The sequence below is a fragment of the Podarcis liolepis genome, assembly GCF_965112155.1.
Source record: "Podarcis liolepis genome assembly, chromosome: 14".
Classification (NCBI taxonomy): Eukaryota; Metazoa; Chordata; class Lepidosauria; order Squamata; family Lacertidae; genus Podarcis; species Podarcis liolepis.
Window position 1 is genome coordinate 6,370,953 of NC_139569.1, and position 12,221 is coordinate 6,383,173.

General features: G+C 42.5%; 1 protein-coding gene across 6 annotated transcripts in view; it reads left to right on the forward strand.

Annotated features, from left to right (window-relative positions):
* Positions 1–11,845, forward strand: part of CHLSN (cholesin) — a 141,327-nt gene extending 129,482 nt beyond the window's left edge. For all 6 annotated transcript variants that reach the window (XM_083474832.1, XM_083474828.1, XM_083474830.1 and 3 more), the window contains 2 exons: positions 4,753–4,834; positions 10,661–11,845. In XM_083474832.1, coding sequence (XP_083330958.1) covers positions 4,753–4,834; positions 10,661–10,843 — 265 coding nt within the window. In that variant the 3' untranslated portion in view covers positions 10,844–11,845. The remainder of the gene's footprint in view (positions 1–4,752; positions 4,835–10,660) is intronic.
* Positions 11,846–12,221: the final 376 nt, after the last annotated feature.

Sequence of the window (12,221 nt, forward strand, 5' to 3'; positions counted from 1 at the left end):
TTTTTCCTCTTAAAACTCAAATAAGGCCAGGAAGAAGGGGGGGAGGGTGGAATCCTCTCCAAATGAAAAATAAATAAAAAATGAAACCAACCAAAAAACCCTCTAATCCGTTGGAAACATCCAAAATAAGCTGTCAGGCTTAGCCAAGCTCAGATCTGCTCCCCACCAAGAATATTTTTAATGCATGTATCAGACAGTTTGTGACATTGTGGTATTGCGGGGGAAGAAGAAAATGAGACAGTATTATGCCTTTTTTTTTTTTTACATTCCCCTGAGGCTGGTAACATATCCATCGCCTGGTGGTTGTTTTAAAAAAATGTGTATAAATGAGAGGGATTAGCCACCCTGTTTGTAAATGATCCCGCATGCTTGAGCGATACTCGTGCCAGCAGTTGGGGCCCACTTTCCCCTCCGCAGCTACCCCCCAAGATGTTCGTTGTGGGAGGGAAATGAAAATAAGTTGCTTTTCCTCTTTCATGTTGCAGTGTTGCCTAATCAGTGCTGACCTCAACCCCGAAGCTGACCAGAATTAGGTGTAAGATAACATGGGCATCTGGACAGAACTATTAGCACATCTGCATTGTCTCATAGTCAGCACAGAATAAAAATAAGTAGTCTGATAAATATTTCAATGCTATGCAGATAATGGCTTTACTAATTCTGCACAGCCAGGCTGGGATAGCAGGCTTGTTGGTTTTTGAATGTCTGGTGTAGATTTTTTTCAATTTTGTTGTTCTGTATGGGACAATGACAATAAAGATTATCATATCGTATCATATGTAGTGGGAACACAAATTAACACAGGACTGATCCATGCAATGAGATTGGGGCACACCTCTCATATGGCAACCTTATCAGTCCTTTGCATGCCTCTGTTTGGACATGATGCTCAGTGCATAGGTGTCTGATGGAGCAGCTGGCTTTCTCCCAAACCCACATGTAGGTTTTACACAGTATTTGCACAATAATGCCACACACATGGGCAGCCTATAAGCTAAATGACTTCCAGTTGAAGGAGGTGGGTGTTAGGAGTCATGCTGACATGGTAATGTAATCATTTCCCTGTTAAATTTCCTTGGTTTACTGTGTCCGGGTCTTTCTCTTAAGATTGGACCTAGTAGCTACTGCTGCAGTTACTAATCACAGAAGGTAGAAGGTTTATATTCAGCATTCATACTTTTTTATGCCCTTTATGCCCTTCTTTTTGCAGTAACAACAAGAGTCTGAATCCCCATTCCCACCTTACCAGGAGCTATATTTGCAGGGGGGTCAGAAGGAAGCAGAAAGCCTCCAGAATCTATTTGTAGTGTGAGGCACTTTGCTTAGACATGTCCATCGTTGGTTGGATGTAAAGATTTGTATGGTATCGTTTGTATGTATTTTCATGGATCTGTTTATTCTTGGCAGCCTTCTTGGCTGAAAGGTGGCATAACTTAACAAGATTGGATACTCACTTTTTCTTCTGTTCTAAACAGAGGGTAGGAGCAAATCTTTTCACTCTGTGAGCAAGTGCAGAGATGTACGTGCCTCTTTTCCCGGTGGAGGGGGGCACACCTGCACCACCTTGTAGTTCTGTCTTTTATTCTGCTCTTTTATATGTCACAGCCATTTTGTGTTATGCCACAGTCCCACAACAGCCATTTTGTGACCAACGCTGATGGCCCTTTTTCAAAATTTCAAATGGGCCCAAAAAGGTTCCCTGTTAATCTTTGCTTTGAATTCCAAGCTCAATATTGAAATGAAGGGTTGCAGTGATTGACATTTGCAAGACTGCTCTGCTTGAAAATTTATTTTGGACACACCTGGAGGCTTACATATGTCCAATAAATTGTGGCTTTTGCAACTTATTGATTCAGTAGTAGAGCTGTTGTTGGAGCTGCTGTTGGAGAGTTTGTTGTGTATGGCACCTTACAGACCCCGATAAGCTTACAGTACAGTGGTACCACGGGTTAAGTACTTAATTCGTTCCGGCGGTCCGTTCTTAACCTGAAACTGTTCTTAACCTGAAGCACCACTTTAGCTAATGGGGCCTCCCGCTGCCGCTGTGCCGCCGGAGCACGATTTGTGTTCTCATCCTGAAGCAAAGTTCTTAACCTGAAGCACTATTTCTGGGTTAGCGGAGTCTGTAACCTGAAGCGTATGTAACCCAAGGTACCACTGTATAACATTCTACACAAGGCAAAAGACAGAAAAGTGGAAGCTGGGGAAGTATATGCACTTATTTCAGATACACATACTTTGGCTTAATTAGGATATAGTGTCTAAGGGGCTATGCCAAAGACTTTTCAAACTTTGAATTCAGTTAGTGTTCTGAAGCTATTTTTTGTGCTATATTATATATTTCCTCATTGTTCCCATTGTTATTTAAGATAGATATACATTGATTGTATTGTGTAAGTGCTCTGGCTGAAAATGCAGCCCAATCAACCCATTTTCTGATAATTTTAGGGACTTTTGAGTCTAGAAAAGGAAGCGGATATTTTTATATTTAGTTCTCACAAAGCCCTCCTGGCCAAATCTTGCGATATACTGAGTTCACTGAGCAATTTATTCACTAGGGTAGAACAAATTTAATTTGTGGTCTGTTTCAGTGTATCAGACTTGACAGCGTTTGAACTATATTAGCACTCTTGCAGAATTCCCTTTCCAATTTATTTTTGAGTTTAATATTACTATGTCAAGTGAAGAATCATACACTAGATCTTCCTTGCACCCATACCTCTACAAAATAGTGGTTGAGGCTGTAGGAACATTCAATTTTAAAGTTTCACATCTTTAAGTTTTACATTTCACCATCCTCTCTCACACACCGATAATATAGACAAAAAATCTATACTAGAATATTTTGTAATGAGGGTTCAACTTCAGTTCTTTTCTTCTCTCTATGAGCTTGTCCACATGGGAGTTTAATGTGCCTCAGCCTTTTTCCCCTGGTGCCAACATAATATTCCCCCCTCATGCAAGTGGCAGCCTGCACCTTTCCCCCAATTCAGATTTTGCCAATCAACAGATGGTCCGATGTGGGGAGAGAGGGATCCAATACGTGTTACCTGGATGTAGATGTGCTGAAGCACATTATAAGACCACATTTTGGTGGGTGATATATGTGGTGGTGTTTCATTGGGTGGTCTCTATCACCACACCCTCGGCTTCCATTTGCTTCTCACCTGAGCACATCCTAGACATTTTCATTTTGTCAACCAAAAGGAAAGGAAGCAGTGTGCCTACTTCCACTTACTGTTGGTGAAGCCACTTTCTCAGTAAATGCACACATATATTCATTTTCAATGCAGCTGTTTTGCACAAAACTGGCCTTTCAGGTCATAAACAAAAATCTATTTGTTATCCCATCCTGTTTTGGCTCTGTGTGTGTGTGTGTGAGAGAGAGAGAGAGAGAAAGAGAGAGAGAGAGACATGCTTCTTATTTTATTTGTAATACATACCGTAAGTTTTGTGCAGATTTACAATGGCTGTTGAAGGCAACCTCCTCTAAGCCATCCCCTCTGCTTTCTGTGTGTGGGGAGGAAAGGGTCTAGAGCATGGGTAGGCAAACTAAGGCCCAGGGGCCAGATCCGGCCCAATCACCTTCTAAATCTGGCCCACAGATGGTCTGGGAATCAAAGCGTTTTTACATGAGTAGAATGTGTCCTTTTATTTAAAATGCATCTCTGGGTTATTTGTGGGGCATTATTTTTCCCCCCAGAATATAGTCCGCCCCCCACAAGGTCTGAGGGACAGTGAACCGGCCCCCTGCTGAAAAAGTTTGCTGACCCCTGGTCTAGAGAGTGAAGGTACCTCCTTCCACCTGTGCACATGCCATCAAAGGACCTCAGGTTTCTCTAACAGAGAAAGCAGTAATTGAGGGGGAGGACAAGGGTCTACCATCCTAATATAGCCCATCAAGCACTGCCCACTAGTGTGAATGGGAAATGTCAAGATAGATTTGGGAGGCTTAAGGCTGAAGGTGCTCATATGTGGGCAAAGTTAAACAAAAGCGCATACAGGAAAATCAGTTCTGTTCAATCCGTGTACATAGCACATGGTTAAACTGTGAAACTCACACAGGAGGCAGGGATGGCTTTAAAATAAGATCAGACAAATCAGTGGAGGAGAAGGCTCCATGATGGTTGTGCTCTGCCTCTGCAACTGCAGCAATGCTTCTGAAGAGCAGTTGTTGGAAACCACAGGAAGAGACAGTGCTCTTGTGCTGAAATCCTGCTTGCGGTTTTCCTACAGGTACCTGGTTGGCTATTGTGAGAGCAGGATTCTGGACTTGATGGACCATTGCCTAACTCCAGCAGGCTCTTCTTAAATGCTAAAGCCTTAGCATGGATACAGCCTCAATTTCCAGCAACATGCATTAGCTTTTAGGCCATGTTTACTCTGTAACAATTGCACAGAAAGCAGCTTCATGTGTTGGCAATTGAACTCCTTGAATTTCACACAGCTGGAAAGGGACTGAAACTTCTGAACTGTTTCTGCACTCAGGGACAGCACCAGAGGAGTTTTCCTCCCAACACTGTTGGTGAACCTGTGGCTACTTGAAGGAAAGGTACTTTCCACATGCTTCTATCCTCCCAATCTCTGTGTTCTCCAGTGGTTTTCCCCCTCCCTAGTGCAATCTCTGTTTGAACTAAGGTATGGTTTTGGAAGGTTTGAGGCTCTCATTTAAGGTTGCATGAGAAACAGAAGTTCATTTTCTTTTTTTATATTATAATGTTGAATTACTTCAATTTATTTCTCTTCCTTCAGCTGGTCTGAAAATCCCAAAGAGTGGAAGTTTCAGAAGACAAGGCAAACTTGGCTTCTTTTACACATGTATGAAAAAGACAAGGTATGTTCTGGTGCCCCCCCCCCCCTTTAAACAGTAGCAAAATGTGCATCTTTATATATGTTCAGTTTCTGTTAATTGGTTCTCGTGGGAAACTTGCAGATTCTGGCTAACACAATTAACTCAAGCTGGTGTCAATTTACTTTTGGCAGAAAGCCCAGGTCTGCTTGACCTAGAAACTACTCACTCTGATTGGTTAACGAGCAGCACTCAACTCTGTTATCAAGGGATTGTTAGCTCAGTTTGGTGTGAGGTGTGTTAGGAGTAAAGTGCTGTGTATGGTTAAGAGAGAGAGAGAAAGAAAGGGTTTATTTTGCTTTGTTTTATATGCAGAAACTCTGCTGGTTTTATTTTTCCTTTTAATAAATCCTGTAAATAGTTATTCTGAGTCTAGCTGACTAGTCATTACCGCTGCAACTAGCTTCCTCGCTGTGCAGGAAAACTCTGCTACGTTTGGGCTAAAGCCAGTAGGGCTATGCCTGACACTTCAAAGTTCCATGAGGTTATGGGCATTGTGCTGCCAGCCTGAGTTGCGGTGGTGTCAGCATCAACGGCGTTGGTTCCAGTAGTTCCAGAAGTTGTTGTTCCTGTCGGTGCAGCAGATGGACACTGGCTGGTTCCTGACTGTTGTGAGCTGGTGACGCAGTGGACACAAGGACAACAGCTGCAGCGTGTGAGTGCTGGGTGCTGTGGTTCCTGTTTTCTCTCTCGGTGGTCGTGAGTAGCTGGTTCCGGGTTCCAGGGACATCGCTCTCAAGATGGCCTCACAACCAGTTCAGATGGCTTTTGAGCGTCTGAATGACTCCAATTACTTGCTGTGGTCGGAACGCATGCAGGCAGTGCTGCAGAGGGATCATCTCTGGCAAGTGGTGAGTAAGTTTCCTACGAAGCCTGATGATGAAGACCTCGATAAAGACCAAAGAGCAAGGGCCACAATTGTCTTGGGGCTGGAAGATTCCCAGTTGCCGTATGTGAGGGGAATCAAGACAGCTAGAGGTGTGTGGCAAGCACTTAAAGAACTCCATGTGCGTGAGACAGCGGTTTCCAAGCTGTTCATTCGCAAGGCATTGTACAAGGCAATGTTACAGCCTGGGGTTACAATGCAGGAACACCTACACAGTTTACAGTTAAAGTTTGCTGCGCTACAGGAAAGAGACTGTGCATTAGACCAGCAGGAGAAGGTGGCTATTATTTTGAGTTCTCTCCCGGAAAGCTGGGATAATTTAGTTTTGTCTCTAGAAGGCATGCAGGAGCGTGATTTATCAGTCAGTTACGTTACTGGGCGTTTGATTGAAGAATGGCAGAAGAGGCAAGAAAGGTCGGTGGCTGCAGAGGCTTCTACAGGTGGGTGGTTTGGAAGGAGTTCTCATGCCGTGCCAGAGGTGAAGCAGAAGCAGCGTACCGGTGAGGAGTCAGCGTTTGCTGTTAGGCATTGTTTCCGATGTGGGTCTTCAGCGCATCTAAAACGACAATGTCCGGAGTTGGTCAAGTCTCAGTTGCCAGTGCAGGAGCAGAGACGAGATCAGCAGCAGCAGCAGCATAAAAAGAAATTCTTCAAACGAAAACAGTCGGCTCAGCTGGTGACCGGCGAGGTCAAGATTGCTGATGAGAAACAAGCGGTCTGGGTGGTCGATTCGGGAGCATCTCGCCACATCGTGAATTCAGATGAATTGTTTGTTTCCAAGAACTCAGCACAGCGCAGCCAGGTGGCTCTAGCAGACGGAAGTACTTCCGAAGTGATTTCGTTGGGTGCAGTTTTTGTTCCTTGTCTTCGTGAATGCCTGCAAAATGTACTTTGTGTGCCGTCATTAAGGAGCAATCTGATGTCTGTAGATTGTTTGCTAAAAGCTGGGTTTAAAGTGCATTTTGAAGGAGACAGTTGCGTGATTAAGAAGGCTGGTGAGATTTTAGGCACTGCTAAGTCAGAGGGAGGCTTGTTTTGGCTTAAAGCAGGATCTCAAGTTGCAGCAGTAGTCAGTAAATCTCAGCCTGCAGTGAATAACAAAGCTATACATGACAACTGTGTGCACTTATTGCATAGGAAAATGGGGCATGCTTGCTGGAAAAGTGTACTAAAAATGTCTGAATTGGCTGATGGGGGTAATTTAAAGAGTTGTAACAAGTACCTTGATTGTAATGTCTGTAAAAAGGTTAAAACCCACAGAGTCTCTTACCCCAGAAGTGACAGAGTTAGTGAGTCACCGCTACAGCTGGTTCACATGGACGTAATTGGTCCATTTGCTGTAAGCAGGGGTGGAGCGCGCTTTTCACTAACAATTGTGGATGACGCCACGCGTTACTCTTGGGTTTTTCCCATGAAGAATAAGGGTGACGTGTTCACTAAGTTTAAAGGCTGGGTGGCATCTGTGGAAAGATTTCTGTCCATTAAACTCAAAAGGATACAGACGGACAGAGGTGGCGAATTTATGTCAAATGCCTTTAAAGATTGGTTACAAAAGCGTGGCATTGGGCATAGGAAAACGAACGTTTTTTCCCCAGAAGAGAATGGCGTTGCAGAGCGAAAAAACAGATCTTTACAAGATATGATGTTTGCCATGCTTGATGATGCTGATTTACCCATGTCTTATTGGGGGGAGAGCATGCTCACCGCGTGTTATCTCCAAAATAGGCTCTTTCATCAAACAATAGGTACAACCCCGTACTTTAAATTGTTTCAGAAAAAACCTAAAATTGACCATTTGCATGTGTTTGGATCAAAAGCCTGGGTATTAATTCCGAAGCAAATGAGAAAGAAGGGAGATCCTAAGACCAAACAGTTAGTGTTTGTGGGTTACCAGGAGCTGGGAAAAGGTTTCCGCTTTGCTGAAGGGACAAATGGCATTGTGATCTCCAGGAATGCCAGTTTTTGTGAACATAGTGGCTGGGAGAGACTACATGCCAATACTGAGGTTTGGTTTGAACCTTCCCAGGAGCTTCATGACTCTGAAGGTAGACACAGAGAGTCAGAGTCTGAGGGGGAGGAAAGTTCAGATAAGAGCTCTCAAGAAAGTGGAGTTAGCCAGAGACCAGTTGCTAAGCAACAAAAGAGAGGTCGCAGTTCTGAGGAGGAAAGTGGGTCAGAAGAAAAATTTTCTCCCAGAAGATCTAAAAGACAAAACAAAGGAGTGCCTCCGGTGCGTTTTTCTCCAGATACTGCAAATGTGTTTAGTGTAATTGCAGAGCCCAAAAGTTTTCAGGAGGTGTTAAAGTTACCAAAAGAGGAGGCAGAGCTCTGGAAACAGGCAATGGAGGAAGAGATGTCCTCTCTGAATGAGCACAAGGTTTTTACACCAGTAGCAGCGCCTGAGGGGGCAAAGATTGTAGGCTGCAGGTGGGTGTACAAAAGACTTAGGCCCGGTTAGGACATATCTAGGTTTGGAAGTGTGCTGGGCCCAAGATGGCAGCTGCCTAATTAGTCAGCAGAACAAAGTTAAACAACTACTGACTACATACAGGATGCAGGATTGCAAAGGGGCAGCGGTGCCTATGGATCCAGGTTTCATAAAAACACTTCACATAGATGAGAGTCCTGAATTTGAACATCCTGATGTATATCACTCTGTAATTGGAAGTTTATTGTATCTAGCACAGTGGTCCAGACCTGATATTAGCTATGCAGTAGGCATATTAAGTAGATTGGTCTCAAAACCCACACTAAATGCCTGGAAAGGGGTAAAACAAGTTCTGAGGTATCTCAAACAGACAATTGGCTATATGTTACAATTAAATTCTTCCGAGGACGAAATGTTGAGTTGCTACTGTGATAGTGACTGGGGAAATTTGCCAGATAGAAAATCTGTCACAGGACTAGTCATAATGGTCGGTGGAGCTTTAATCAGCTGGCGGTCACGCAAGCAAGACGTTGTAAGTGTGTCATCAACGGAATCAGAGTACGCCGCATTGAGTGAATTGTGCAACGAGGTGATTTATTTCAAGCATTTGTTAACAGATTTAAATGTGAATTGTGGAGAACCAGTACAAGTTTACATTGATAACCAAGCTTGTATAACCTTAAGTAAAACAGAGGGTTTCAAATCGCGTTCCAAACATATCTCTGTAAAATACCAAAATGTACGTTGCTGTGTACAAGACAATGTAATCACCTGTACTTATGTATCAAGTGAAGAAAATGTAGCAGATGTGTTAACTAAACCATTGGCAAAGATAGAGAACAAGCGAATGTGCAAGGGTTTAGGTTTGCTGGAAAAATAATCTCCTACATAGGTGTATTTGATGTTAATTGTTCAGCAGAATCTGTGAGGGGGTGTTCAGTTTCTGTTAATTGGTTCTCGTGGGAAACTTGCAGATTCTGGCTAACACAATTAACTCAAGCTGGTGTCAATTTACTTTTGGCAGAAAGCCCAGGTCTGCTTGACCTAGAAACTACTCACTCTGATTGGTTAACGAGCAGCACTCAACTCTGTTATCAAGGGATTGTTAGCTCAGTTTGGTGTGAGGTGTGTTAGGAGTAAAGTGCTGTGTATGGTTAAGAGAGAGAGAGAAAGAAAGGGTTTATTTTGCTTTGTTTTATATGCAGAAACTCTGCTGGTTTTATTTTTCCTTTTAATAAATCCTGTAAATAGTTATTCTGAGTCTAGCTGACTAGTCATTACCGCTGCAACTAGCTTCCTCGCTGTGCAGGAAAACTCTGCTACGTTTGGGCTAAAGCCAGTAGGGCTATGCCTGACACTTCAAAGTTCCATGAATATAGTCACGGGGCTGAGCAAAAGTCTTGTTGCATGTTACATGATAAAACAAACTACCAGCACATAGTTAATCATTAATTTGTTAGATTATACTGCATATTCCTAACCCATGGCGTGGCACCTCCTCCTGTGCAGATTGAGCAGAGTCACTTACAGCCTTTTACATCCTCTCCAAGGGGAGGAGGCATCCTGCGCTCCAGAGTGAGCCTAAGGTCAAAGGAAGTTGGGTCTAAAAAGTTCTCTTTAGAGGCTTTCCTTTTGTGAAGTCTCCCACCCTTTGTTTTATCTGCAATCTACCCTTCATTCTGACACTTCATTTTGAACTTTTCCCACAGTCTGTGTTGTCACGTTTCCACTCCTTTTTGTGTGTGTGGTTCTATGTCGTCTTTCCCCTAACCCCTCCCTGTTTCCAGTTTGGGCATGGGGTGAGCTGGCTACTGGTTTCTTAGAAGTCACCGCATGGGTATAGTTGGAAATTAAAAGCCTGGGATCTGTGCTATGCCTTTATATCCGACTTCCAAGAATTTCTTCAACAGGAGAAGAAGGAGGGGGTTGGCTTAATGTGAACTCTCCTAGCCCTCTGTATTCAGTTCCTTTGAAGACTGTTGGTCCAGTGTGGCAGCAGTGGTGTTTTTAAGGAAATCGCCATTGTGTACTTTGTATTTTTATCCCACCCTTCCTCCAAGGAGTTTAAGCCATTGTTCCATTTTAAAAACAAGATGTGAGGCAGGGTATACTGAGAGATTTGGACTGACCTCAGTCATGCAGTACATTTTATGGCTGTGTACTTGTATAAGGGTTTTTGTGTGTGTAGACAAGAGCAAATAAAAAATAAATCAGTTATCCAGCTAATACTTAGCTCACATATGACCACGTGGAAGGTTCTGAAAAATGTTTTCTTGGGGTGGTGGTTGCTCCTCATGAAGGTGATAATATTGAAAATCTTAGAATCAGTCCTGTTGCCTGCACAGTCGCCATGAAAAGTCTTCAGTAAAAAAGATTTTTTTTTCCCCAATGGGAGGGATGGTTTAACTTAAACACCATTCTGTCGGTGTTGCTGGTGTCTCAACCCAAAGTCATTGAGTAATGGGTCCTTCACTTTCTCTTCCTTTTCAACGTAAAGGTCCCTGATGAATATTTTTCCATTTTGCTGCGGTACCTTGAAGGACTCCAGGGCAGTGCGCGAGACGTAACTGTGCAGAAAGCAGAAGCTGTCATGAAGGAATATGACAATTCTGAAAGAGAAGATTCAAGCCAACTGGAGAAATGTGAGCGGATCCGAAAAGTTCTACAGTTGTTATCATGAAAACATCATCCTATCAAGCCTTCCCACACCCATATATCTGCATTTTATTACAGGACCAGAGCTGAATATAGTTCCTAGCCTTTAAACAGTCCTGTGAAATTCAAACTCTCTTTTAAAAGCAGTGTTTACCCCCATCTTTGTCCTCTCTCTTTTTAAGCAAATTTCTTCCAATATTGCAAAGGTGATGAAAAATAATTGATCCGTATTAAAACAGAAGCAGCAACAAGACTTTGATTCCTACCGGTATTTTTCTGCTCTTCTTTTGGGAACTATTTCCTTTAGCTTTTTCCTACATAATTATTATTAAGGGTTTTGCATCTGTTAGTGGCAATTCCCTCCATAATAATGGTTTTAAACCCAACTGAAATGATTAACTTCCATTGAAGCAGCTGAAATCTTTAATTGCTTGAGGCGTCTTTAGTCTGTTAACTGCAGGTTTCATTACTCAACTTGTAGTCAAAGTTGAAGGTCTGGAAGCTGTTGGCTTATGTTGGTCTTCCTTTATTTTTCTTGAAAGTTTTGTTTCTTTTAATCAGCAACCACAAAATAGTGCTGAAATGCACACAACTGTAAGAACAACAATTATGAGAAGTTTACAGTAATGTAGACTAAAATATCATCACACTTGCAAAGTACATTTCAGCAAGGCTTACAAGAAACCATAAAGCACAAAAGTAATTGTACTGTATTGAAGAATGCTCTAAGCATTATTTTAAGATGACAGCAGACAGGCTTCCAGATAAGGTCCTGTTTTGAAGATCTTCCTCAGATGATAGATAATCACCTCAAAAACATTTCAAGGCCCTGATTGCAGTTTTCAACTGGGAGGACCTCAGGAATGTTTTTTCTCCAAGAAGTTACTCGATTCCCAAAGGATAATACCACTTCAAGGGTCCAAAATTCTGGCAGATTTTTATTTTAATTACCTACATGTTCATGTGAGATAACAAAATTATGGACTCTTTCATGTGTTATCATCAATAAAAGGATACATTGTTGCCATTTTGGTGCATACCGGGCCTTCATACTGTCCTTGTGTGATTGTTTTCCTGATGAGTAAATCTTGCGTTCAGTTCTTTTGTCTGGCAGTCCATCCTTATCATAAGAGAGAAGACTTCTGCAAATAGTCATGCAGGAATAGTGAATTCAGAGAGCTGGAATGACAAAACATATCTATTACTAAAATGTCACAGGTGCTAATTGAACTGTTGTCTAACTTTGGTTACCAGATTTTCGAAACCTTTTACTGTTTTCAATTGTAGCATTTGTCTAGGTTTTTGACAACCCATCACCAGCTTGACTTGCTAGAGTTCTTGGAAAATGCATGGAAGATATTAGGAATTCTGAAAGTTGCTAACATATTGCATTCCCTTTAAGA